The sequence below is a fragment of the Meriones unguiculatus genome, chromosome 21, assembly GCF_030254825.1.
Source record: "Meriones unguiculatus strain TT.TT164.6M chromosome 21, Bangor_MerUng_6.1, whole genome shotgun sequence".
NCBI classification, from domain to species: Eukaryota; Metazoa; Chordata; class Mammalia; order Rodentia; family Muridae; genus Meriones; species Meriones unguiculatus.
Window position 1 is genome coordinate 37,936,076 of NC_083368.1, and position 27,328 is coordinate 37,963,403.

Consider the following 27,328-nt stretch of genomic DNA (forward strand, 5'->3'; position numbering starts at 1 on the left):
TCCAACAATTCCAGAGGGCGAAAGAAAGAGTCCAGAGACTCGCTGTGGGAGTCACGAAGCATCCTGCGCCAGCCTGGCTCCCGGCTTTCTTTCTGTTTCTAGACTACCAGGAGTAGCTCAGCTGTCTCATTGCAGAAAACGGTCCAGGTCCCACATCTACTGATGCTGAGCTGATTGACCGCTAGGAGCACTGACGGTGTCCTTTCACCCCAGCTTCAAGACCTCTAAGCCCCTCATTTCTGCTGAAGGGCTGGCCTCAACCTGGGAGGCCAACAGGGAAAGCATTAGCTATTTTAGAGAAATGTGGTCTGCAGTTTGGATTGATGCTCCCTATGAGAAAAAGCTCCCAGTACTCTGACGTTTGTTACAACGTCACAAAGCCTGTGTCTCACTGAAGCAGAAGAAGCAGCCAAACCCAGACAGGCGGAGCCAAGCCCAGCCCCGTTCCTGCTTTGCTTTCGGTGCACGGAGAAGAGTTTCAAACGTCCTGGCCGCAAAGCTCCACTGTGTCGCCCTCTCACACCAGCTAGCCTTGTGGCAGAATGCTGCTTTATAATCTTACTTACATTCTAGTTTTTGTTTCGTTTTTATTTTTAAATTTATTTTATTTTATTAATTACACTTTATTCACTTTGTATCCCCCCATAAGCCCTCCCTCCTCCCCTGTAGATCCCGCCCTCCTTTCCCTTTCTTCACGCATGCCCCTCCCCAAGTCCACTGATAGGGGAGGTCCTCCTCTCCTTCCTTCTGATCTTAGTCTATCAGATCTCATCAGGAGTGGCTGCATTGGCATCTTCTGTGGCCTGATAAGGTTGCTCACCCTCGGGGGGGGGGGGGTGATCAAAGAGCAGGCCAATCAGTTCATGTCAGAGACAGTCCCAACTGTTCCCATTACTATGAAACCCACTTGGACACTGAAATGCCATGGGCTACATCTGTGCAGGGGTTCTAGGTTATCTCCCTGCCTGGTACTTGGTTAGAGTATGAGTCTCATACTGTGTTCAAATTTTCTGGTTCTGTTGCTCTCCTTGTGGGGTTCCTGTCCTCTCCAGATCTTACTATTTCTCCCTTCTTACATAAGATTCCATGCACTCTGCTCAACAGTTGGCCATAAGTCTCAGAGTCTGCTTTGATAGTCTGCAGGGCAGAACCTTTCAGAGGCCCTTTGTGGCAGGTTCCTAGGTTGTTTCCTGTTTTCTTCTTCTTCTGATGTCCATCCTCTTTGCCTTTCGGGATGGGGATTGAGCGTTTTAGTCAGGATCCTCTCTCTTGATTAGTTTCTTTAGATGTACAGATTTTAGTAGGTTTATCCTATGTTATATGTCTATATGAGTGAGTATATACTGTGTGTGTCTTTCTCCTTCTGGGACAGCTCACTCAGGATGATCCTTTCCAGGTTCCACCATTTACCTGAAAATTTCATGATTTCCTTATTTTTCATTGCCAAGTAATACTCCGTTGTGTAAATGTACCACAATTTCTGCATCCATTCTTCAGTTGAGGGGGCATCTGGGCTGTTTCCAGCTTCTGGCTATTACAAATAAAGCTGCCACAAACATGGTTGAGCAAATGTCCTTATTGTGTAATTGAGCCCTATTTGGATATATGTCTAGGAGTGGTATGGCTGGATCTTGAGGAAGCGCTATTCCTAGTTGTCTGAGAAAGGGCCAGATTGATTTCCAGAGTGGTTGTACAAGAAAAATATGGAACGCTTCACGAATTTGCGTGTCATCCTTGCACAGGGGCCACGCTAATCTTCTCTGTATCGTTCCAATTTTAGTATATGTGCTGCCGAAGCAAGCACTTTTGTTTCGTTTTTAAATAAGCTACTTCCAAATTAGTCTCTGTCTTCCTTAAACCAGCAAACCTTTTTAGGGCCTTCAGAGATCAGTAAAGATTTGTCTTACAAGTGTAAGAACTTGATTCTGACACTCAGAACTTACCAAAAAGCATTAGATGTGGTGGCAAATGTTCATAATGTCGGTGCCGGGGAGGTGGCCAGGAGGATATTAGGTTTGCCGGCCACTCAGCTAAGGACAGACTCTATCAAGGACGCAGACAGTGCTTTTGAGAGTGATACTCTGAGGCTGTTCTCTGCCTTCTACAGGCACATAGCTGCCATGTACATGCACACACTCACGCGTACATATGCGAACACGTATGTGCACACATACAACTAGTGGAAGGGGAAAATCAGTTGCAGAGAAAAGTGAAATCACCTTTTTCAAGTATGTGTAAGTTAGACCCCGGAGCACCAATTTCTGAGGTTAAGTGGTGGTTCTCTGTGTGAGAATAGCCATCCTTATCAGGATAGCCACTTTAGACCATGCCGCCTTTTATGCTTAGACGCAATCAGCCTGCTGCACAAATCCTCCCACAAACCTGCTCCATGGAGAGATGGCATCCAGATGTTGAGCGACTCAGTGAGAACAGTGATGAAGAACGAAGCAGAGAAATCTAACCTGAGTGTGAGGTTTCAAAACCTATCAAAAGTCAGTCTTCTTACTGTTAGAAACTATGTAAAGACAGAGCGTGGGACAACATAAAAACTGCTTTGTGCTCTTATATTTCAATATACAGTTACAAATGACCTCACCCACAGCCAGCGGCCTCACAATAATGCAAACTAGTGGCTGGGTGTGTAGATTCCACTCTACCGTAAGCAGTAGGAATTGGTTCAGCTGCATTCTCACCGATTCCATGGTCTACAAATACCAGGCTTTCAGAGAATTTTCTAACTGTCTTCTTCGATTCCTCCAGGCCACTGCTTGGGATTATTTGAAAATCACTCATCGACTTACCTTTTTCTTTTTTTTTTTTTTTTTTTTTTTTGCATTTAAAATTTTTAATGCCGAATTACTCAAGCTCCCTGTTTCTAACCGAAACCAAAGGAAGTGAAGCCAAGGAAGAAGGAGTCTGCAAAAAACATTAGCAGTGACTTTACCCAGAATACTCGGCTGTTGTTCGTCTTAATTTTATCTCCTTAAAAAAATGTGAGCATCTGTGAGCTTCTCATTCTAATGAGGTCTCTTTTAAAAGCAGGAGCTTACTTTGAACTGACACAGCTTTCCCCCTTACATGACAGGACGCTAATCATTTTCTTCTTAAAGAACTAAAGACTGACTTCACCCCTGGTCTGGCATGTTGATGTCCCTGGGTGCCAGCATTACTTTCTCTTTAGGCTCTCAAACAGGAATTTGACCCAACATTCACCCAAACTATCCAAATACCGCAGGTCAGCAGTCACTTGATTTTTTCCAGCTCTAATATAGGTCAAAATCACACCCGAAAGACTCGGGTGTGGAATACATCAAATCTGCAAGAGATGCTTCTTTCACGTCTTTCTCTTCAATCTTCCGCTCCGTTTCCCTGTTTTTCAGTTATAACTTTTATGTTCATATAAATGGCTGTTTCCTTCCCTCAGGATATTGCTGGGGCTGAAGAGAGGGAGAGAGAAGGTTCAGGTCACAGGAGCTGTATGCACCCGGGGATGCACGTGTCCTCCAGCTCAAGGGGATAATTAAACATGCCAAGCCAGCCTGTGCAGTTAAGGCTGGAGCATCGAAGTAAAGAGCAACTCAAAGATGAAAAATCCTCACTCCCCTAAGCAAGGCCATGTAGTGACTTATCGTGGAGTTTTCCTGGCAATACTTGGCTACTGTAAAGCCCGTTTTGAGTGATTGGTTTTGTTTTAAAATTTTAAACTTAAAAAATATCAGTTGGGTACTTTAAAAAATATTTTCAAGTCTCTGCTGGTATTCATATTAATTCTTATTAATTCTTATTTTCTTAAAAATGCTCGGCACAATCATAGAATACAGGTAAATGATTTCCGGTACACAGATCTTTTATTGTCTGTTATTTCTTTTGGTAGCCATTTGTATTTTCTTATCTTATTTTGGGTGGAAAGCTCTCTTTGGCAGGAACATCACACTTCTCAGAAGCCTTCTGACCAGAAAAATGAACCTGTGGCCTACCTTCCAGAGGCCACAATACGTACTTTTCATTGTACTACTTCCCAAGGTTGCTGTGGCCATGGTATATGACTGACAGCCCAAGATCTCCACTGACTTCTGCTTGCCAGTTTCTTACTGAAATTATAGAGAACTCAACAAAGAAAACCTTCCTCAGAGTAATGGAATCAAATGAAGCAAGGCCCCAGCCTGATGTCGGCAATGTGGAGAACACTCATCTTACCTTGGTTAGTATTCAGCCCAGGGAAAATCTCTCACGTTAGACAATCAAGGGTGAGCTGAACTCTACAGTGTTAAGAGGGAGGACAGTCCTACACTTAATCTCTTAGCAGCCATACTTCAGTGGACTCCAAAATTAAATTGAGAGCACAAGTGCTGAAGAGGGGTAATGTTTTTCACTCTTCAGCATGGCTGTATCCTACAGAAAGCTCTAGTCGCATACTCAACTGACCTAAATTTACAGAAATCTACAGATGAGAGAAACTGCAAGTCCTCCCTTAGATAGTGAAGACAAAGAGTTGCATCCTGTACATTTCCAGACTGGGGCCAATTAATAAAGTCAATCTTAAAATATGGACTAGACAGCGGGGCTCAGCTTGAATCTTGAGGTATGAAAAAAACTCCATGGAACAGTTAATATCCCACAACAACTTCATGTAAGTAAATCATCAGAGCATGGCATACTACATAGCGAACACAACCATAAACCTTGTAAATGTATTCATGTATACTAATGTATATTAAAGCCACATGCCTGGTGTGATTTCAGCTTTGACGTCAAAGTGGCCTGTTCGCCATCCACCACCCTGGTGGTGGCTTAGAGCTTGGAAAAGAATTTAAAACAAAAATAAAATCACTAGTTGGAATTTTATGAGCATTACATTAATGGACTTTCAGGAGATAATCTTCACGAAGAATAAAAACAGAATTAGGAGAAGTTAAATGAAACATTGCTGAAATTTAGATGACATTTTAGATTTGTGGAGTACAGGAAATTGTTTTATATTATCCCTACACATTTACAAAGATAGGTAAATATCCATAAATATTTGTTCAAATAAAGGGTTCTCAGATTGTCACATGAACACTATGATTCATCTATATGCTTTAGCTACACCTCACAGTGGTTTGATTAGATCTCTCTATAAAGGCTCTACTAGCCCTAAAGCTAATCTGCTCATAATGGAGGTTTTCGTTGTGTTTTCCTGTTGCAGAATCACCTGGTATACCACCAGGCCAGCTAGATCTAGAGTGAGGTGCAGGGAAGTTAGTTCTATACATCATTCTAGATGCTTCTATTGCAGATAGTATGAAAGCTAGGTTACAAGCATTGACTTGGACATATACTCTGTTGTTTCCCATATTTGCTTACAATGTAACAGTTCATATAATATTTGTCCCTCTAAAGAATACTGTTTTAACTGATAAGAACACATTTTTTTTTCTTGGTACTTTACATTTAAAGAATCTTAGAGTCTAACTCTTATCCCAAAATGTCTATAACTGAAGACCAGAACCTTGTGCTCATCCTTCATCTACAGCTGGCTGCCAGATTTCTCATGACATTCAAGAGCACTTGTGACCTAACTACGTAAGGGTGGGCTTTTCTCATGCTATCCCAATTGCCACGAAAACCAAGGATTTAAGAAGACATAAAAAATGTCTATGGACTTGCACTTCAGGGCATAAGACAGACATTTGCATGTGTCTTTCTCCTCAGGGGATTCCACGTTGTTCTATTCTTTATACATTGTTCCTCTCCTAGGATGTTTTCAATACTCTCTTAGCCTCAACTTGCCAGTTACTAGCAAATTAATGCTTTGACCCATTTTGAGTAGAGGTCAAGGGTGAGGAATCCTGCTACTCTACAAAGAGAGCCAACGTGTCTCAGAAGTAATACTTATCACTGTTGCCTTTCCAGGTCACAGTCCTACCCACCCGAATTGACCAGATAGAGAATGTAGGTGGATTTTTGAGAAACGATTTCCCTGAATTGTTGTTTTAAAGATGGTAGAACATTGTTAATTGTTACTAATTTGAATTTTGAAATGGCTCATCTTGCATAACTACACATGAATGACAACCTACTCCCCCTCCCCCCGCACTGTAACTCAAACATGGCATGTCTAATGCATCACTAAGGAAATGGGTCTGATATATATATGATGGGTCCCATACATATGATATATGTATATATGGTCTCTGGGAAGTTTTTAACTTTCCATCATTTCTCTTCAGTTGTCTCCTGGGAATGAAATTGTAGTGCATGATGGGATTTTTCAAATCTTTCCTCCTCAAATGTATCTTCTACATTTTAAACTTTACATCCTTTTCCCCTTCCTTCTCAGATTCACTAGAAAGCATGTGTGTCCTGAGAACAGATGCATACCTACTGTGAACATACCTGTCAAACCATCTACCCTTAAGGCCTGTCAGGCTGTTGGGATCTATTGTCAGCCACAGAGGAATACATAGGCAGGTTGTGGTTGGTGCTGTAGGGTTGATATCTCTAAAGCTGTCAAGGGAAAAGGACTGGGTAGAGGGATGGGCTGAATTGTGAAGAAGCCAAGGCCTGAGCTGATGACAGGATGCATTATGGACAGCTGTTTATTTTTGCTCTTATTTGAGGCAAGACTGCTGTTCTTGCATTCACATTATCAGTCATTGGAAAGTGATGGCCAGAAAGGGACCAAGACTTTGGGCAAAATGCCTCTCTTTGGCTAAGGCTAATTCCCTTATGAATACTCAGCAAGAGCCATCAGCTGCCAACATGTCAGACAGCTGACAATGAGTGTCTCAAGTTTGAGGAGAGAGTGGGGTGATATATCATTGTCCATTGCAGAATCATGGTAAGAAAGAGGTGTGTGGTGGCTGGAGATAAATCCCAGTGTTATAGTGCCTGCCTGGCATGTGTGGGACTCTAGGTTCAATTCTCAGTACAACACACACACACATACACGCACACACGCACAAACCACTACCATGAATGTTTACCTGCAGTTTTCTACCTCACATTTGTAATTCTATGGCTTTTGCTTTTTTTGGTCTCCTCAATTCAAAAAAGGTTTATTCATTTTGTGGGTGCAAGAGGTATGGCATAATACACTTTGTGGAAATCCGAGGACAACTCGCAGAACTCTGTTCTTTCTACCATGCCACGCCCTGGAATGAAACTTGGGTGGTCAGTAGGCTTGGCAAGACACGCCTTTACCGTAGCATCTTGCTGACCCTGGTTTGTCTTTTGAAGATTTTTACTCCAGATTCTCCCAGCACTACTTTCTTTGCATTCTCATTTTAAGGTAAGCTGTTTTCCAGTATGATGATTAAAAATCAGAATAAAACAATGCCAGCTTGAGAATTCCTGAAAAACTGCTCTGAACAACTGTAAGATATATACGCCTTGGCATCATTCCTGCTCTACTGTGTGCTTAATATGGTATATAAATTATACTTACACGAGCTACAATAAAAGACATGCTGGTGGGTATATGTCACTGAATGACTATAGAAACACTGAAAAAAGGGAAGCTCAACAGGGGAGAAAATGGGGAGCCACAGCAGACAGGATATTTACAATCATCCTCAAAGATGTTTTATCCTATTCTGAAGAACCTTTGACCATGATGACACAGCACTTCTGTGATCTTCCCAGCTGATAAAGTACAGGTAACCTTAAGATAAAGAGATTATCCAGACTTATCCACATGAGCTCGGAGTAACCATGTGAGCCTGTAAACATAGAGAGCTTTTCCAGCTGGAGGCACAAAAGGAAGCCAGAGTCATAGCTTGAAATGGACTCGGCACACTGTTGAGGCTTTGGCGATGGAGGAGACCATGAGAGAAGCTTCTAGGAACAGGGAGAGGATCCCAGCTTGTCTCCTACTCAACAGACTAAAATTGATCAAAAGCCCGAGTCTAATCAAAAGCAGATTCTTTACTCAAGAGTCTAGAAAGAGCCTAAACTGGCCAACATTGAGACTGAGCTTAAAAATCAGCCCAACCTACCTGGCCTCTAACCTAGAGCTAATGAGTCTGTGCATTAAGCTGCCAGATTTGTGGTGATTTGCTGCTACGGCAATAGAAAACTAGTATAGTTGCTACTGCAAACAAATGCACTCACAGATTCAGTGGCAGCATTGCTTTGGAAAGAACCTGTTCCCGTAATCATCTGGCATAAGGGAAAGTGGATTAAGATTCTAAATTTATTCACCTATTATGTGTCCGTGATGAGCTTCAACAATATTTGCACACCTGTCTCCCGGAAGCTAACACTGATCCTAGGTGACAAATAGTATTATAATCTTAGCAGCATTGCTGTAGGCTTCCAACAGGTGTTGAGAGAAATTTATTACTCCGAGTTATGGTTGAGGAGAAGGTTTTTATCGTAAAACCTATGAAGAAGAGTACAGCCAGAGGCATCTGGAAGAGTCCAGATCAGGGAGAGAAAGTAGAACACTGAGTATGGCCAGAAGAATGAACTGGCATGGGCGGGGTGGGGGTGGAGAGGAGAGGCATTAAGACAGGAGGGCACATAGCCAAAATGGCAGCATTATATAGGAAAGAGAAGCTGGGGGAAGGGAAGCCAATGAGTTGGAGACGTTTAGGGTAGTGGGCAGAGTGAGGAGAGCTGAGAGGAGTCAGGATGCTAGTCTAGATCCTGTAACAAGTCTTTGTGATGCTGGAGAACCCATACGCTTTGGTATCCTAATGGGCACCACAGATAGCCATTTATCCATTGGACCTGAGCATGATGAATTCCCCATTCCAGTTTTGTTCCTGAGTCACCTACTATCTTAATTAAATGTAATTAATTAATTAATTAGAAATTTCATGATGACCCTCACCCAAAATCAAGGCTATCCAGGCATCTGGGACTTTTTAAAAGACCCTTGAACGATTGTCCTAAAACCAGGTGATGTCCAGCGGTGTGGTTCATAAGTCTCTCCACTGGTGTCCCTCAATACTGACACAAGAACCACGTTATCCCTGTGGTCCTCCACTGTCTACCTCTTTACCCATGCTATGTAGTTTTTTCTTTGGAATTGAAGTAGTCTCTCCCAGAGGGAAGGGAAGAAGCTCATGAAATTCTCCAGCAAGTTACAAGTGCCATAAGGCCCCTTCTGAGGCTCTCTAAGCATAAACTACTATGGTTGAGTGGGGGAGGGGATCCTTCTGTGCAGATGCCTGTCGCTTCAGTGAGTTTCCAACCATGACAGTTGGGCTTTTCAAGAATGCAGCTGCCCAAGTCTCCCAAGTTCCTAAGAAACTCATTAATTCGCCATGCTTGACTTGGGTGGACTCATTGCTTTGGGTTGCTGTCAGTGCCCTGTGTAGGGTGAAAAACATTTGTATGTCTTCCCAGTCTAAAAATGCAACAACTTAAACCCCAGGCATGCCTGGGGAAGAATGTATATTTGAATCATCCATCTTAGTAAAGGAGATCACCTTCCCTAAGTAAGGTGTACCGCAGCCCACCCAGGGCCCGACGCCTGACTGAAAAGTGAAATCAGTAGAAGAAGCAAGAATCCACGGGATTTCTTGCCTCGCCTTGTCATGTGGGACACCTCTTCTGGCCCTTTACTGACCACAATTCTCACTCCTGGTTCTCAGGTCTTTGTATGAGTGGACTAGGGGAGGGGCATAGAGGGAGAAGAGGGAGGGAGGAGTTGAGGGAGAGGGCCACAGCTGGGATACAAAGTGAATAAACTGTAATAAATGATAATAATTTTAAAAAGAATAAAAAGAATTACTGCAGCAGCTTTCCTGGCCTTCAGCTCCCAGACTGCAGATCATAGTAGAACTCTGTAGTACCCTCCCTGCTGTGTGTGTGTGTGTGTGTGTGTGTGTGTGTGTGTGTTTGTCAGCATATATGTATGTCCTTTGGTTTATTATTGGATTATAAACTTATTAAAACTGATATATCAAAAACTCACTAAAGGGCTCAGTGGGTAAAGCCCCTTGCTGCTAAGCCTGAAAATGTAAGTTTTGCTTCTTTTGGAACACACGTATAGGGGAAAACTGACACAAATTGTCTTCTGATCCCCACACGAGGGCTATGCCACGGTGTGTGCATATGTGCATGCACACACTAAATTAATATCAATACCTTCACAGATTTTAATCATTTTTATTATGAATTAAAAAGTAAGAAAATACAGTAAAAATTTTAACACCAAGCCTATTTTATAGTGAAACATTGCATGTACCTCCTGTCATTTTTTTGCAACACCGTATAGATCATGAGTAGCAAAATGGCTTTGTGGTCATTCCCCATGAACATACCCAGCGGCACATTCACTGGTCCTGAGGAATGTCCGAAGCACTGAACCGGGGTAGTTCCTACATGATGAGGCGGCTCAGGGCAGAGCAGAAGGCTCACCTTCATGCTCATGTGACAGAGGCTGCAGTTCCCTGTTACTGAGCATTGCAAGAGAGAATCACACAGTATTCCCAGCACTCAACCACGAGGTGAAGACTTTTTTACTGGGGCTGGCAAGGTTGCTCAGTAGGGTAAGATACCTTCCACCAAGCTTCATGCCTGAGCTTAACACCCAGAACCTACATTATCATAGAAGAAGAAAACAGACTCCCACAAGTTGCCTTTGCTCACATGTGTGGGCATGCAAATAAAAATAAATAAATAATACAGTAATAATTTAAAAAAATAATGGTTTTACTGAATGCATACCATTTTTATGCTATCATAAAGCTAAAATGATCTTGAATTGAACTATAAGTTGGGCCATTTCTATATAACCCCGCTATACTGGTTTTGTTTCTCTGGAGAGGCCTTCCCATCTCCTTGAGGCTACAGGCAGCCATTGATATTGTTCTGGCAAAAACATGTAAGGAGATACCATAAGTAAGGAATTTCTGGGAAAGAATTTTCCTCACGAGAGACAGGAGAGCTAGTTGCTTTTCCAACGGTCCCAGAACTCAAGTCAAAAGACTCACAAACACCTGTAACTCTAGCACTGTGAGATCTTATATCCACTTCTGGCCTCCACACCCGTGAGTACATGAGTGTGTGCCTATACCCACGCTTACACACACATATAGACCTAATTACAATAAACTGTATCTTAAAAAAAAAAAAGTAGAAGACTCACAAGAGCACTGACAGTGTTATTCCCTGGACATAGCAGAGAGAGGGTGTGCTGAAGGAAGCAGCCATCATCAGTGGTCGTGGACTGAGACTTCTTCCGATGAAAGTCAAACAAATGCCGAAAAGATAGGACCAAACAAGAAAAACCCAAGACTGCCAAGATTGAGCTTCCTTATCACGAGACTTGTTACAGGCCATAAAGAAGTTATTATTTGCTTTCTTTGTTGTTGTTTCTTACAGCTAATGGAACTTTGTAAAAAGTAGAATTTTCATTGGTGGGGGGGGGGTTTCTTGATTTTCAGCCACTGAGTTTTCTATGTGAAGTCTAAATACTACTGTTATCAGCTCACATAGTCCACAAAACAAAGCCAGCTCCAACTCTACAGCACTACAAACCAAACCAATAGAAAGGCATCTTCATGGCCCAGTTACTGTGAGAATGACAGTATTAAACTTCCCGGAAAATCACAAGGAGAGTCTCAAGAAAACATGCCTACCAGCTTTCTGCCCAGGGAAGGAAAACGTTTGTAAAACGCATAATTGTAAATAAATTGGGGAATATGAGTACTTCCGGAGGGATAAGAAAAGAAGTAATGAAAATGCCATGCATTTATTTTACATATTAACTGAAAAGGATTAGCTGATCATAGGAGAGAAATGTTGGGGGCTTCACACATTAATTCCACCTGTCAGGACATACTTTGGTAAGTTAGATATTGTAACAACACAATATCTTTGTCTGACATCTCCAGACTTTCCATTTTGAGTCCGTTTATTTTCACCCTAATCCGGGTGTCATCTCTGACAATTCATTTGGAAGTGGCCTCATGCCTAGACAGCCTTACAAGGAGCTAGGCCAGGCCTCCTCCACTCACTGCCATACTTGTAGCCTGCAGCACTAGCTCTGGACACAGCAGCAGGAGATGACTGACATCAGCTACAGGACCCCAGATCCTCCGTGTGGTCATTTACACCCCAGGAAGTTGCTTTGTGGGAACCTAGAATATTCTTCTGTCTCATTCCCTCAGACTGAACCCAAACCACTGAATGGGCAAGTGAGTTTCTATAGGTCACAGGGTTAAGTAATGCTCCTTAAGCTCAACACACACACACTCTCTCAAAAGTCAGCTCAAAAGCACCTGATACCTTCCTCAAAATCTCCCTCAACATTTCTACTGTATGGAGATTAAACAAGACACACAAGTATTTTACCCTCAACCAGTAACAGTCTGCAGCTATTTTTAAGAAAGGACTTAGGGGTTCCTTTACAAAATCAGAATCTACATCCTTCCAGTAGATAGTATAACACATGATTACAGCAGTCATATTAAATATTCATTTGCCACAATGATACGACAAAGCACATAATTCCTGACCTTTTTTTTTTTTCCCGTCACCTTCTTCAGATTCCAGTTTGATATTGTATGGCAAGAATCAGCAGCTCATTAAATATATGAAGATATGAAAATCTGTTCTTCTCCAAGTCACTGCAGTAATGAATCTTATCTTAGGACAAGCTTTGTCAACTATAAACCAGCTAATAAAGAAATCAGCTGATTGCAGTTTCCTGTAATTACTTCCACCTCACAAGGGCTTGTTTTTCTTTCACCTAGGAGGAAAAGCATTCTCTTGCAAAGAACATAAATTTTCTTAAATCTGGGTTGTCCTCTACCCAACACTAAAATCAGCACATTTCTCCTATACACCTCAGAATGAAGTTATACTTGGAGTAATTTGTGGGAAATTAACAACTCCATACTTCGTTACCCCACTTCTGGGGTCTTTTATTCCTGTAAAGAGCAGCTGGTCTCTGAGGATCTTTTTTGCTCCCTGATGGAGGGAAACAGCCCTGTGTCTCAGGCCAGCGGAGCTGACAGCCTCCTCTTCCCCTACGACGGTGGTGAGATTTCTAAAGCGTTTGAGGACAGTCTGTTTTACCTGTGACTTCCCATAGCCCCTGTCTCCATTCTCCAAGTCCTCGTGCTTCCAGGAGACCCTGACACTTTTCTGTACTTTCTATTGTGTTCATGTTATGGTTGTTTAGAACAACGCTTTTTTTTTTTCCTCCCCAGAACAATTTTTTTCTTAAAATATAAATTAAATTTCTCAGAAGGCAGGGAGAAAGTCTAACGTATTTTCCCATGTCTTAACAGTATCCAGGATAGGGGATGGAACCCAAGGTGAAGGCAGAAACAGCTGGATTTCTGAATCACATCCTGAGAGCCAGTGTTTAGAACAAACTTCTCCCTACCAGCAAGGGGAACCTTGCCTCCCAGCCCCAGGGGATCCAATGAGCCACAACTGTGATGGGCATTCAGACACACACCATGTTTGAGCAACCAAATTGCTGGCATCTGACAATCCAGAACTCCTCCAGTAACAACTTGCTATTTCTCACAGCGCCCTTCCAAGGGATCAGTGGAGAATTATTGCCCATTGTTTGATCTCTAACTTTATTTCCGGTAAGTGAAGTCCTAGCTGCTAAAAGTCTAAGACTGAAGCATTTGCTTTATGAATAAGCGTCCTGATCATGGGTCAGCAGTCAATGAGAACATGTCCTCAGAATGGCTTCCTGGAAGAAACTAAGGGTAAAGAGTGCATAAACAGAAGAGTGATGTGTAACGAAGTCCAGTAGCAGATTAAAATTACCCTCTCTGTTTCTGTGGGTGTATGTTTTTTAATTGATTAATTTGTTTATTCATTTTATATCCTGACAGTAGCCCCCTCTCTTCTTTTCTCTGGTCCCACACTCCCTCCTTCTTCCCCAACTCCTCAGAAAAAGGGAGCCCCCCCCATCCCCGCACCAATCCACTCCAGTACATCAAGTCAAATCAGGACTGAGGTCATCCTCTTCCCCCTGTGACCTAGCAGGGAAGTGATCAACAAGTAGGTAATAGAGTCCCTGTCAGAGACAGCACCCCGCTGCCCTTTCAAGGGAACCCACATGAAGCCTGAGCTGCCCGGCTGCTACACCTGTGTACGGAACCTAGGTCCAGTCCATGCACAGTCCTTGGTTGGTGGTTCAGTCTTCAAAAGCCCTTCTGGGCCCTGGTTAGTTGGCTCTGTTGGTCTCCTTGTGGAGCTGGGGTCACCTCCAGGTTCTTCTATCCTTCCCCCACTTTTCCACAAGACTCCCTATGCTTCTGCTAATGTTTGGCTGTGAATCTCAGCCGTCTGTTTTGATCTGCTGCTGGGTGGAGCCTCTCAGAGAACAGTTGTGCCAGGCTCCTGTCCGAGAGCATAACAGAATATCATTAATAGCGTCAGTAGTTGACTCTCTCCAATGGGTGGGTCTCAGGTTGGGCCAGGCATGGGTTGGACATTTCCTCCATCTCTGCTCTATCTTTATCCCTGTACATCTTGTAGGCAGGCTAAATTTGGGGTTGAAGTTTTTGTGAGCAGGTTGGTGTTCCCGTCCCTCCACTAGAAGACTATTTAGAGGCTGGCTTCTTCAGTCTCCATGATCCTTGCTGCTAGGAATCTCAGATAGAGTCACCCCCATGTCCTCTCAGAAGCCCATCCTGTCTTAGGTATCCAGCTTGTCTCAGAGGTACCTCTGCTGATGGTTTCTCTTCTCTCTGCAAGCCCTCTGTACTGACCCCCACTGTCCCCAGGACTCATCACCCTCATTTCTCTGTGTTCCCTCTTCTACCTTGTTCCCTCTCTTCAATCACTTGTGCTGTCTATTTCATTCCCCCTTCTGGGTGAGATTTAAGCCTCCTCTCTTGGGTCCTCCTCGTTACTTTTCTTAGGGTCTGTGAATCGTAGTATGGTTATTTTTATACTGAATGGCAAAAATCCACTTATGTGTGAGTATATACCATGTGTGTTTTTCTGGGTCTGGGTTACCTCACTTGGGATGATCTTTTCTAGTTCCACCCATTTGCCTGCAACTTTTATGATTTCCTTGTTTTTAATAGCAGAGTAGTATTCCATTGTGTAAATGTACAACATTTTCTTTGGCTGAGGAACATCTAGATGGTTTCCAGATTCTGGCTATTCCAAATAAGGCTGCTAACATAGTAGAGCAAGTGTCCTTATTGTATGGTAGAGACATTTCTCAGTCTTTTGTATACAGGAGGTCTACTGATTTCTTTTTAAGTTAATTTTGTGTCCAGCCACTTTGTTGAAGGTGTTTATCAGCTGCAGTAATTCTCTGTTGAAAATTTTGAGGTCACTTATGTATACTATCATATCATCTGTGAATACTTCTTCCTTTCCAATTTGTATCCTCTTGGTCTGGCTATCTTATTGCTCTGGCTAAGACTTCAAGTACTATATTGAAGAGAAATGGTGAAAGTAGGCAGTCTTATCTTGTCCCTGATTTCAGTGGGATTGCTTTAAGTTTCTCTCCATTTAATTAATGTTGGCTACAGGCTTGCTGTACACTGCCTTTATTGTGTGTATGTATGTGCCTTGTATCCCTGATATTTCCAAGACTTTTAATATGAAGGGGTGTTGGGTTTTTGTCAAATGCTTTTTCAGCATCTAATGAGATAATAATGTTTTTTTTTTTTCTTTCAGTTTACTTATATTGTGGCTTACACTGATGGATTTGCATATATTGAACAACCCCTACATACCTGGGAGGAATCCTACTTGATCATGGTGGATGATGTTTTTGATGTGTTCTTGGAATCCATTCAATTTGTGAGTATTTTATTGAGTATTTTGCATTAATGTTCATAAGGGAAATTGGTCTAAAATTCTTTCTTTGCAGGGTCTTTGTGTGGTTTAGGTCACAGGGTGACAGTGACCTCATAGAATGAGTTTGGCAATGGTCCTTCTGTTTCTATTTTGTGGAATAGTTTGAGAAGTATTGGTATTAGTTCTTAGAATTCTGCACTGAAACCATCTGGCCTTGGGATTTTTTTTTTATTAGAGACTTTTAATGACTGCCTCTATTTCCTTAAGGGTTATAGGACAATTTAACTTGTTTACTTGATCTTGATTTAACTTTGACAAGTGGAATCTATCAAGAAAATTGTCCATTTTATTTAGGTTTTCTAATTTTGTGAAGTACAGGCTTTTGAAGTAAGACCCAATGATTCTTTGAATTTCCTCAATGTCTGCTGTCATGTTCCCCTTTTATTTTTTATTTTGTTGATTTGAATATTGTCTATCTACCCTTTAGTTAGTTTGGCTAAGGGTTTCTCTATCTTCTTAATTTTCTCAAAGAACCAGCTCTTGGTCTCATTGATTCTTTGTATTATTCTCTTTGTTTCTAATTTATAGATGTCAGCCATGAGTTTGATTATTTCCAGCCATCTACTCCTCTTGTGTTTGCTTCTTCCTTCCTTTCCTTCCTTTCCTTCCTTTCCTTCCTTTCCTTCCTTTCCTTCCTTTCCTTCCTTTCCTTCTTTCTCTCTACAGCTTCACGTGAGCTGTTAACTTGCTAGTATGAGATCTCTCCAATTTCTTTATGAAGGCAGTCACTTAGTGCTATGAACTTTCTCCTTAGCACTTCATTCATTAAGTCCCATATGTTTGGGTATGTTGTGCCTTCATTTTTATTACGTTTTAGGAAGTCTTTCGTTTATTTTTTTCCTGACCCAGTGCTCATTGAGTTGGGAGCTGTTCAGGTTCCATGAGGGTGTAGCCTTTTCATTTCTGTTGTTGTTGAAATCCAGTTTTAATCCGTGGTGATCTGATAGGATACAAAGGGTTAATTCAACTTTCTTATGTCTGTTAAGACTTGCTTTCTTACAGACTATATGATCAGTTTTGGAGAAGGTTGTGTGAGCTGCTGAGAAGGTAGCATGTTTTTTTTGTGTTTGGGTGAAAAGTTCTATAGACATCTATTAGGTCCATTTGATTCATGTTATCTGTTAGTGTCATTATTTCTCTATTTTTTCTCTGTCTCAATTATCTGTCCATTGGTGAGAATGGGGTGTTGAAGTCTCCCACTATTAATGTGTGGGGATCAATGTATGGTTTAAGCTTCTTTCACAAATGTGAGTACCCTTGTATTTGAGACATAGATGTTCAGGATTGAGATGTCTTCTTGGTGGATTTTTCCTTTGGTGAGAATGATATGTCCTTCCCCATCTCTTTTGATTAATTTTGGTTGAAAGTCTATTTTATTAGATATTAGGATGGCTACTCCAGCTTGCTTCTTGGGTCTGTTTGCTTAGAAAACCTTTTTCCGGGCCTTTACTCTGAGGTCTTGTCTATCTTTGTTGCTGAGGTATGATTCTTTTATGCAGCAGAATGTTGGGTTCTCTTTATGTATCCATTCTGATAGCCTGTGTCTTTTTATTGGAGAGTTAAGGCCATTGATGTTGAGATATTAATGTCCGATGATTGTTAGTTCCTTTTATGATAATGTTGATGGCAGCAGTGTCTGTGTGCCTGTCTTCTTACAGTTTTGCAGTAGTGAAGTTATTTACATATCCTATGTTATCTTGGGTGTAGTTAACCTCATTGGGTTGGAGTTTTCCTTCTAGTATCTTCTGTAAGGCCGTGTTTTACAAAGATACTGTTTAAATTTGGTTTGTCTCAGAATATCTTGTATTCTCAACCTATGGTGATTGAAAGCTTTGCTGGGTATAGTAGTCTGGGCTGACATCTGTGGTCTCTTAGGGTCTGCATGACCTCTGCCTAGGCCCTTTTCGCTTTTATAATTTCTGCTGAGAAGTCAGGTGTGATTCTGATTGGTTTGACTTTATATTTACTTGGTCTTTTTTTCCTGTAGCTTTTAAATATTTTTCTTTGTTCTGTATATTTAGTGTTTTGATTACTATGTGGCTGGAAGAATTTCTATTCTGGTCTGATCTATCTGCTATTCTGTAAGTGTTTTGTACGTTTAAGGGCATCTCTTTAGGTTGGGGAAATTTTCTGCTATGATTTTGTTGAAAATGTTTTCTCACCCTCAGAGTTGAGAATCTTCTCTTTCTTCTATTCCTATTATTCTTAGGTTTAAACTTTTCATGGTGTCCTTGATCTCTTGGATGTTATTTTTTTTTTGTCAGACTTTATTTTTATTTTTTATTTAATATTTTTTGACAGCTGTGTAGATTTCTTTAATTGTATCTCTATGCCTGAGAGTCTCTCCTTCTTCTCTTATTTTCTGGTGGTGATGCTTACTTCTGTGGTTCCTGTTCTCTTCTCTAAGTTTTCTATTTCCTCAGTTTGTATTTTCTTTATTGGTTCCATTTATATTTTCAGATCTTGAACCATTTTATTCATTTTCTTTGCCTGTTTGATTGTGTTTTCCTGTATTTCTTTGAGTGATTTATTCATTTCCTCTTTAAAGGCCTCCAATTATTTAATGTAGTTTTCTATATTTTTTTGAGGGATTTATTCATTTCCCCTTTGAGGCTTCTACCTTCTAGGCATTGATTTAAGGATGTTCTCTTGTGTTTTCAACTGTGTTAGAATATCCAGAGCTTGTTGCCGTATTGCCCTGGTATTTGTTGATTGTGTCCTTTAGCTGGCCTTTAGCCATCTGGTTGTCCTTGGAATTGGCTGGTTGTTTCTGGAGCCTGTTGGGCTTCTTGGCCATGCAGGGGAAGCCCTAAGTTGTGGGCTAGGGGCTGGTTCTCCTGAAGTAGGCTACGTCTCTTCTCTGCTGGTAGTATCTTAGGTGGACCTATATAGGTAGGGATATAGCGTGTAGATTTCTAACTGTGTGATCCTGAGGTCCTACACTTCTCCTCAATACAGCTAGTAGAACAATGATCCTTAGGCTGGATCTGCACGTCTCTGAAATCTGAAGTTGTCCTCAGGATGGTGGGAGTAGCCAGGAAGTGTGGGAGTCTGACAGCTGGGAACCTCTACTCTCTCCAGGGAAACAAGAAAGGATTCTGGCCTTTTGGAGTCTACAACACAGCAGCTTGCTCACCCTGTAGATTCTGTACTGCTGGTACTAAGACTCCGCTGGGCTGCATCATCTTGGAGTGGGACCCTGCATGTTCCTATTGTATAGCCCATCTTCACCTGGGACAGGTAGAACTGTGGATTGGAGGCTACAACCCTGTCCCTGGTATCCAGGAGCTCTCCTTGGGGAGGTGAGAGGAGTCTGGGGTCTGGATACTCAAGCCCTGCATTTCTGAAACTCCAGAGTCATGTTTGCGTAGGCAGAAGCTGGGAACCTAAGACTGGGTGTGTCTCTTGGCCCCTGGAGCCGTCCGTGGGGGGCCAGGAACTGTGTGTCCCTAGCTCCTGGGATGTCTCCTTTCATCTGGGAAATACATTGTCATTTTGGAATCAGCAGCTAGATCACTCACTTGGTCCACAGTCTCTGACCTTCTGCTACTCAGATAAACCACAGCCTTGAAGATCTCCTATGTGTGTTCTTTAAGACATACTCAAACAAGTTCTGGATCAACATGGATGACAAGCTAGAAGGAAGGCCCCAAGGCACACACGAGACAGAATGGCAAGGTGACCGGAGACTTTATAAACCATGGCTTAAGAAATACCATGAATGAAAAACTTACAAAATTCTAAATAAGAGTTCTAGCAACAATGGTGTTTGACTTTGATGGACAGGTCTAAACTATTGTTTAAATAGTAAATAAAGTTTGAATTAGGAAAGCTTGACATTGTAACCAACAGCAAATTTTTCTCTTAGTTCTCTCAACAGTTTGGCACTTTTCAGATGACTGTTGATGTTTCTAGAGAGATTTCCATGGTGACAATATTCTACTACACAAATACTTTCTATATGAAAGTTTCTTATTAAGTGCACTTTAAAACATAAGTATAACTGCAAAGAAACTTGCCAACCTCATAATACCTTTGCAAATATACCTTATTCTATAGCCTGCCATTTCCTGAACTTCATAGAGAATAGGCTTCTCACCAAACTACAACCCTATGTCAAGCAAATATACCATTGTCATCTTTTAATAGCACACACTCTGTTAATAGCAGAGAGTTTCTGTATCACATTTTGGTAATTCTCCCATATTTTTAAATTTTTAAAAATTATTACTAAATTGCTGATGACCACCTTTGGTCATTTACATTAGTTGTCACTACTGTAACTATTTGTGGCTGTTATGAACCATTGTTTTTTTTATTATTATTAATATAACCATTATCTGACAGAAAACAATGTAGGAGAGAAAGGTGTATTCTGACTCACAGTTTGAAGAACCTGAGTTGTTGCAGCTAATTTAATGGTATGGTCTAATAATGTTTATTATCAGCTTTATAATTATTATGATGATATTATCTAACCCACTATCACAATCAATAAAAGATATAGACAGCTGATAGATTTTAAAATAGCCTTATTTCACCTGGAGCACGGCAGATGTTAGTCCTCTAAACTGTCCTGTTGAGTACAGAATACCGTGAACCTCTCTTTGTTCAAGCACGCTCTTTCCAAATCAAAGTTTGAAAAATATTAGTCTGCATCATTATACCCTGGAGCTTTTGATTAGTTGTATCTTGTCCTTAAGGCATCTTTTCTCTTGTCCCAATGAACATATAAGGTTTCTCCCTGATGATGCTAATCTATTTAACACTTATAAAACCTTTATCCATATTTTCTTATCTATCACTTAACTCTACATTATGTCAGGCTCTTTTCTTTATCAGCACAGTGAAAACTGTACAGTTTTCACATTTTTGATGTATCTCACTGTAAATATGACTAAGTAATATAAATAGTAACATGGCACAGGCTGTTCATTATGGTGCCTTGAGATTTCCTTGGCCAAATGACTTAGTCTATTACTTCTAAATTTAATTTCACTCAGAGTCTTAGTACATGGGGAGACTATAGCCAGAAACTTTGAAGATTGCAACATGGATATTCCTGTAAGTAATTCTAATTAAGCGCACTGAGTAAACAGAGAGAGAGAAAGAGAAGAATATGGCAAGGACTAATAACAAAAGATGAACAACTGGGGAGAATGATATAATACAGGGATATAATAAAATCAAATAATTTACATGTATTAAAATACCATAACAAAACCATTATGTATAATTAATAGATGTAAATATTTTAATGACACCCATTATCCATAAATATCATGTGTTTTCTAAGTACTCTAGCTCTCTCCCTTTCCTTGGGCTTTTCTATTCCTAGGCATGGGAAAATCAGACCCACTAATAGTCTCTAAGTGTTCAAAGGAAAAAAAAAGTCATATATCTATCCCTTTAAATAAATTAAAAAAAAAAAAAACAACCCTATGCTTAATGAAGAAAGCTTTTCAAAGATGAGATAAATACCTCTTGAACCAAGTAGCTGAGTATAAATATAAGGAAAGAGTTTTGAAGGAAATTAAAAGTGCTACTCTAGGGAACACCCAAATGATAAGAAAGCAAAATAGCTTTAATGTAGATATGAAAAAATTTAACAGTCTGAATAGAAAATCAAACCAGCTACAACCTATTCCAGAGTAAAGCCTTAACTCTTAATTCTATGAAGACTGAGCAGTGAAGAAGCTACAGAAATATAGCTAGATGTGTGTTATAAATATTTAGTAGATATTTGTTCGTGAGGCAGAAAGGGGGAAAGCCATTTGTGTTACATAATCTAGTTTGAAACAGAAAGTGCTGTGCTGGTGAGCAACTCAGGAGATGCAGCTAAGGTCTTAGATGAAGGTGGCTACATAAACAACAGATCTCCAGTGTACCTTAATAGCCCTATGTTAGAAAAGAAACCATGCTGGATTTTCATAGCCAGCCAGATCCCAACCGAAGCCTGGCATCAAAACATCAAAAGAACCCGACTATTCCTACAGGACAATGCAGCTGGCTTCCTGGGTTGAAGCCAAGGCTCACTTGTTATTTCAAGGTTCTTATGGACAGTAAAAATTACAGAAAATCTGCTCCTCCTGTGTGCTATAAAGCTCATCTGTTTATAACACAGCTTATTGGATATTTCAAGTGTATTGTTGAGAACTTCTGTTCAAAGAAAAATTGCTTTCAAAATATTATGCTCACCATTTGCCCAAAAGATTTGAAGGAGGGGTACAGTAAGACAAGTGTGATTTTTATACATGCTAACACAGAATCCATTCTGCAGATTAAGGAATAATTCCATATTTAAGAAATAATGTTCCTAAGGCATCAGCACCACAGATGGATGGTGAGACAAGTTAAGTGAAAACCTTCTGGAAGGGGTTTTCTTTCTAGAAGTCACTAAGAGCTCTGTAACTCACAAATAGGTCAAAATGTCAACATTAACAGGAATATGGAAGTAAAAGATTCCAGTTCTCATGCATGACTCTGAGAGACCAGATTTCAGTGGAGGACATTTGTTTGTTTGTTTGTTTGTTTGTTTTTAACCGGTCAGAACACCACTGGAAATAACACATTAGGGAGGCATCACAACTCCAATTTCTTATAGCTTCATCATGAGAAGACAGAAAGACCTGAGTCTAAGGAAGCTATCTCAGCTCTCATTCTATGGTAGAGACATAATTTCTCAAAAAGGAAAATGAGGCCCAAGAATCTCATTTCCCGATATAAGACATTAACATTTTGCTCCATCTCAATGAACTGTGATCCAGCTGTAAAGACATATATTTATATTAATTTTTTAAAGGGAGAAGAGTCTGTCTTTCCATCTCTTGCCTGATGCCCTAGCTCAGTCACTTCTTTGCACCACAAAATATTACTGATAAGAGTCTGTGCCCAGCTGTGGTGTCGTGCAAAACATTTTCCACGCAATAAATGTCATTACTGTGACAACTTAGATAGACGAGAAAGAGGTCTTTCTAGATGTTTTCAAAACCAGATTAAAGGAAATGTCAATGAGGCATGTAGCAAAGGCATCAGTCTACAAGGGATGCCAACGCATTTCTGAGAGCATAAGATTAAGACAAATGTTCATCAGATTTCCCAAGGAGATCTATTATGTGTGGGGGGAATATTTTGACAGATTCCTAGCACCACTAAAAGATGGAAAAAACAATGAACACAGATTTTGTCCTATGACTAAATAGGCCTCAGGCCTCCTATCTTCTTAGCACCCAGCTCAGCAGACTATACAATTAACTGAGTCAAGTGCTATTCATTTATATATGTAAATTGGCATATGTGCAAATGCCAATCACAGTGTGTGTGGTGGTGACGGTGCCTGCCCTATGGCGGCTTCACTGGCCCCGCCATATAATTTTGTGATATATGTGTAGATGAGAACATACCAGTCATCTGGATAGGTTTGCCTAATTAATTAGACGTTTCCTCTTAACATGTTGATTTGTTTACTCCATTGTAAAATCCCATACCTTTGCTAATTTTTGTTGCTCCATAAAGACACAAATAAACCCAGAAATTTTGCCTGGTCTCTCTTGTGAATTAGACAGAGATAGAACTTATATTTTAGGTAATTGGACTGGAGAATTCGATACTACGATGGAGCAGCTGAGAGTGGCCATTGTCACAGTAAATTCTACCGGAGTGGACGCAGGACTAGCCACAGGATTATCAACATGGATTGCTGCAGCCATGAATCATCTGAAGGAATGGGCGGGCATGGGAGTGTTAGCAGGCCTTCTGGTGTTGGTCTCCTTGGTTTGCCTGTGGTATATATGCAAGATTAGAGTCTCACAACAGTGTGATGCAGCCATGATCATTCAGGCCTTTACAGCCATTGAAGCAAGACATTCTCCCCAAGCATGGTTGGATACCATAAAAAGCTAAAATGATACGCTCAGGATGCGAGGCTAAGCACTGCACTCAGGGTCAGCCGCTTTGGACCCAGAGAAGAGCATGTCTGATTGCATGCGGGTTGATGCCCCAGGTCCCGCCTCTGAGAAAAAGGTATCGGACGGGTCCGATGCTCTTCGGGTGGATGACACCTAAATGAACATCTGTACAAAGTCCCAATTTGTTTCTAATATCAGAGATCAGACCTCTACTCTTGCCTGATGCGTCTAAAACAAAAAGGGGGAACTGTAGAGAGCTGCGGAATGCTATGCCTTAAAGATGGAGCTGGTTTCCGCCTTCCACCTTCCCGATGGTGAGTGCTCTCTGTCAGGAACAACTCCACATTTGGCTAAGGCCGAGGATCTGGCTTGCTTCCATGTATGTGGACCTATCTGCATTGCCCCCGTGGCATGCCTGGGTTGGCTACCCAGAGGCTATTTAAGCTGTGGGCTGGCTTTCCCCGGGGTCCGAGGATTGTTCAATGTTCCTGAATAAACTGCATTGAAAAAAAAAAAAAAAAGAATAAAGAATAATGCAGACGTGTTTTGTAATTGTAAGATGTATACTTTCAGAATGGATTAACAAGAGTTTATTGTGGTCCAATTGCTAATATGAAGAAATTTCAAAAGAGTTCTTGTCATATATCTTATTTTGTTAGAACAGCTTAATCAAATTTTATAAGCCAAGGAAAAGACAATATTGAGCAGTTATATGTATATGTATATATATATGTATATATACATATATATGTATATATATTATATATATGAGAAAAACTAATTAACCTACATGTTCTCTGAATGTATAGGATAAATTGTATTTATGTCAAAGCATTACTTACTCACTTTTTAAAAGAAAAGGAAAATGTATATTTAAAAAAAGGAGCCTCATTTGAAGGACAATGGAAAAGTATTAGAAATGTTTTTTGAAGGTTGTGTTGAAAATGCACCAAAGAAGCTTCAGGGTGTCCCTTTATCTAATGATGATGAGATCTGTTTAAAGAGCTGTGTGAAAAGCCAGATGTCTAGGAAGCACAAAAGCGAACATAACCCCACACCTCCCTTACGGGAGTGTTAAGCCTCATGAGCCATACCACATTAATGTTTGGAGTCAAGTGTGGGTATTTCGCAGTGTCCGAGAAAGACAGTGCAGATGAATTCTTTTGTGAACTGTTTCAGTTAGCTGTGAAAAGAAATGGTGTATGCAATCTCATCCTAGATTGCCTTTGGAACACAAAGTAACACGGGCTTTGTGTGGGGCAGTTTGTGCTGATGGTTCCCTGTTGTGTTTGGTAAAATGGCAAGCTTTACTGCCTATATTCTTTTTTTTTTAAAGGAGTAGATATTTGTATACTGCAGTCTAATACAATACTGCAGAAGTTTGTCTAAACAAAACACTTCTGTGTTTTTATAGAAAACAAAGTTCCAGAAGAAATCTTTCCTCCTCCCGTTCCCCCCCCCCCCCCGTGTTTTTTTGTAAAGGAATTGGCCCACAATCTCTCTTTACACGGAGATGCAGGGACTACCTGTAGCAACACATTTTGTAGCAGTCATGAATATTAGCAGAATGCTCCTCTTTTTGGCCTAAGAGAGCATCCTTCCTGTAGCTCCCCCTGATGCCTAACTGAAGGCAGCAGTGTGCATTAGTATTTACAGTGAGAAAGCAAATCAAAACTGTATTATGTAACTCTAGCAGTGTTTTGCAGAAAGAAGAGGAGGACTTGAACTCCAGTGGCCTCATTGGGAGTGGGGTTCCAAAATAGTCTTCTCTGTCCTATTTAATGTATCAGTCCCTCATCCCTAAGATCCAGCTTATGGATTCTCTTACAGGCCAGAGAAGAAGAAACCTTTGCTACCTTTGACAGCCAAGCTCTAAGAACTGCTGCAGTATGGTGGGAGTCACAATATCACCAAACAAAAGAAAGCACATCTCCACTCCTACCAAGAGAAGACAGGATGGGGAAAGGACAAGAAAAAGCTGAAACTAAAATGCTGTCTCTGCTCAGGCATTGCTCACCCCGTCTTTGACTCACCCGTGGGTTGCAATGCAGAAGCAGAGAAACATAAAAACTTCCCTTCCCCAAATCTCCATTTGGAACTCTCGGAGACTCTTGTGCACCAGTGTGAAAAGAATCCATGCTGTAGGGTAGTGTGGGTCAGCAGGAGGTTGTGGTTTCTTCAGTGTCCTCAGTTTCCCCATGGAGTGTATGGTGACCCTTCAGTTACTAGGCTGTGGTGGGAAGTGCCCCCATTCTGGTTACAGTAATAGTTGTGGGGTACCAAATAGTGATGGTTTTGGGGCATGTCACCAGGATTCTGAAGCAATTGTCAAGAACCCACATGGACCTGATGAGCTCAATCAGCCAAGAAGAGGCAAGATGATAGACGAGCCACAAAATGCTTTAGATGAGCCCATGCTGTCACTACATGAACACTAAGAGAACAGTATGTAGTGGTTTAATCATTACTATTAAAACAGAAAAGGCGGTCTAGAAAAATATGAAGGAAATTAAACTTAGGTACAGAACTAAGGGAGCCCCATGAACATGCATTATACAATCCACAACAGCTGTGGAACGGAGTCACAAGTGCCAGCCACATGAACCATGACCTTTACTCCCGAAGGCAACTTGTCCATGATCATCTCCCTAACCCAGCCAAGACAGTCAGGGAAACCACAATAGTCTTCCATCGCCGAAGAAGCCATTAAAGAAGAGTCAAGGAGCTGGACTGGTGGATCAGGGGCTAAGCGCACTTGTTCTTACAAAGGATCCAGATTCTGTACCTGTCACCCACACAGGAGGTCACACCACCTGTAACTCCTGTTCCAAGGAATCTGAAAATCACTTCTAACCACTGTGGGCATGGGGCATATGGCACACAGACATACATGCAGGCAAAATACTCACACACATAAAATAAAAATAAACAACTTAAAAAATTTAAAGAAGAGTCCGAAAAAAAAATCCAAGATAAGAAATTACAGAAGGAGGGCTGATGAAGTGGTCTGGCCAGTAAAAGTACTCATCACGCAACCTTCACGGCGGCACATCCCTTTAATCCCATCACTCAGAAGGCAGAGGCAGGAGGATCTCTGTGTCTTTGAGGCCAGATTGATCTACATCGTAAATTCTAGAACAGCCATAACTACATAGAGAGACCCTGGCTCAAAAACAAACAACAACCCCCCAAAAACAAAACAAAACAAACAAAAAACCCCAGAAAAACAAAAAAGAAATACAAAAGAACTTTTTTTAAAAATACTGATCATCATCTGGAGGGATTATTAGTTTAAATTAAGATTTTATTCAGACAGGACTAAAAGTGATTTTTTTTCTCTCCTATTACTAGACATCAGTGGAAAGACAAAATATTTATAGATTAAAAACAAAAGAAGCATGTGTTGGTTATGGTATGAGTTTGATGAGAAACTCTGGTACATTGCTTTTAGACATCACGAAGATACAAGTCTGCTTATTTACAACCAGAGTAATGTCAGGGTTGAGTTTTAAAATGTAAAATTTAGGCTCCCATCCTGTTTCTTCTTTTCTACTGCTTCCAGTGTCTATCGTGTTTGCCTTCTGAATGAGAATTAAGCATCCTCCCGAGGGCCCTCCTTGTTGTTTAGCTTTTGT

The 27,328-nt window shown here is 40.9% G+C and overlaps 1 protein-coding gene and 1 non-coding gene across 9 annotated transcripts in view; one reads left to right on the forward strand and one right to left on the reverse strand.

Moving 5' to 3' along the window:
• Positions 1 to 27,092, forward strand: part of C1galt1 (core 1 synthase, glycoprotein-N-acetylgalactosamine 3-beta-galactosyltransferase 1) — a 68,490-nt gene extending 41,398 nt beyond the window's left edge. For 3 of the 8 annotated variants that reach the window (XM_060374013.1, XM_060374011.1, XM_060374012.1), the window contains exons 4-5: positions 15,604 to 15,729; positions 18,868 to 19,965. In XM_060374013.1, coding sequence (XP_060229996.1) covers positions 15,604 to 15,729; positions 18,868 to 19,092 — 351 coding nt within the window. In that variant the 3' untranslated portion in view covers positions 19,093 to 19,965. Of the gene's footprint in view, positions 1 to 3,910; positions 4,035 to 12,485; positions 12,513 to 15,603; positions 15,730 to 18,867; positions 19,966 to 23,371; positions 23,494 to 25,523 lie in introns of those variants that run through there. The other 5 variants (XM_060374010.1, XM_060374014.1, XM_060374015.1 and 2 more) reach the window with 5 other exon arrangements.
• On the reverse strand, positions 1,698 to 1,804 carry LOC132649788 (U6 spliceosomal RNA). Its single transcript, XR_009588305.1, has one exon. It is a non-coding gene; the product is annotated as a U6 spliceosomal RNA (small nuclear RNA).
• Positions 27,093 to 27,328: the final 236 nt, after the last annotated feature.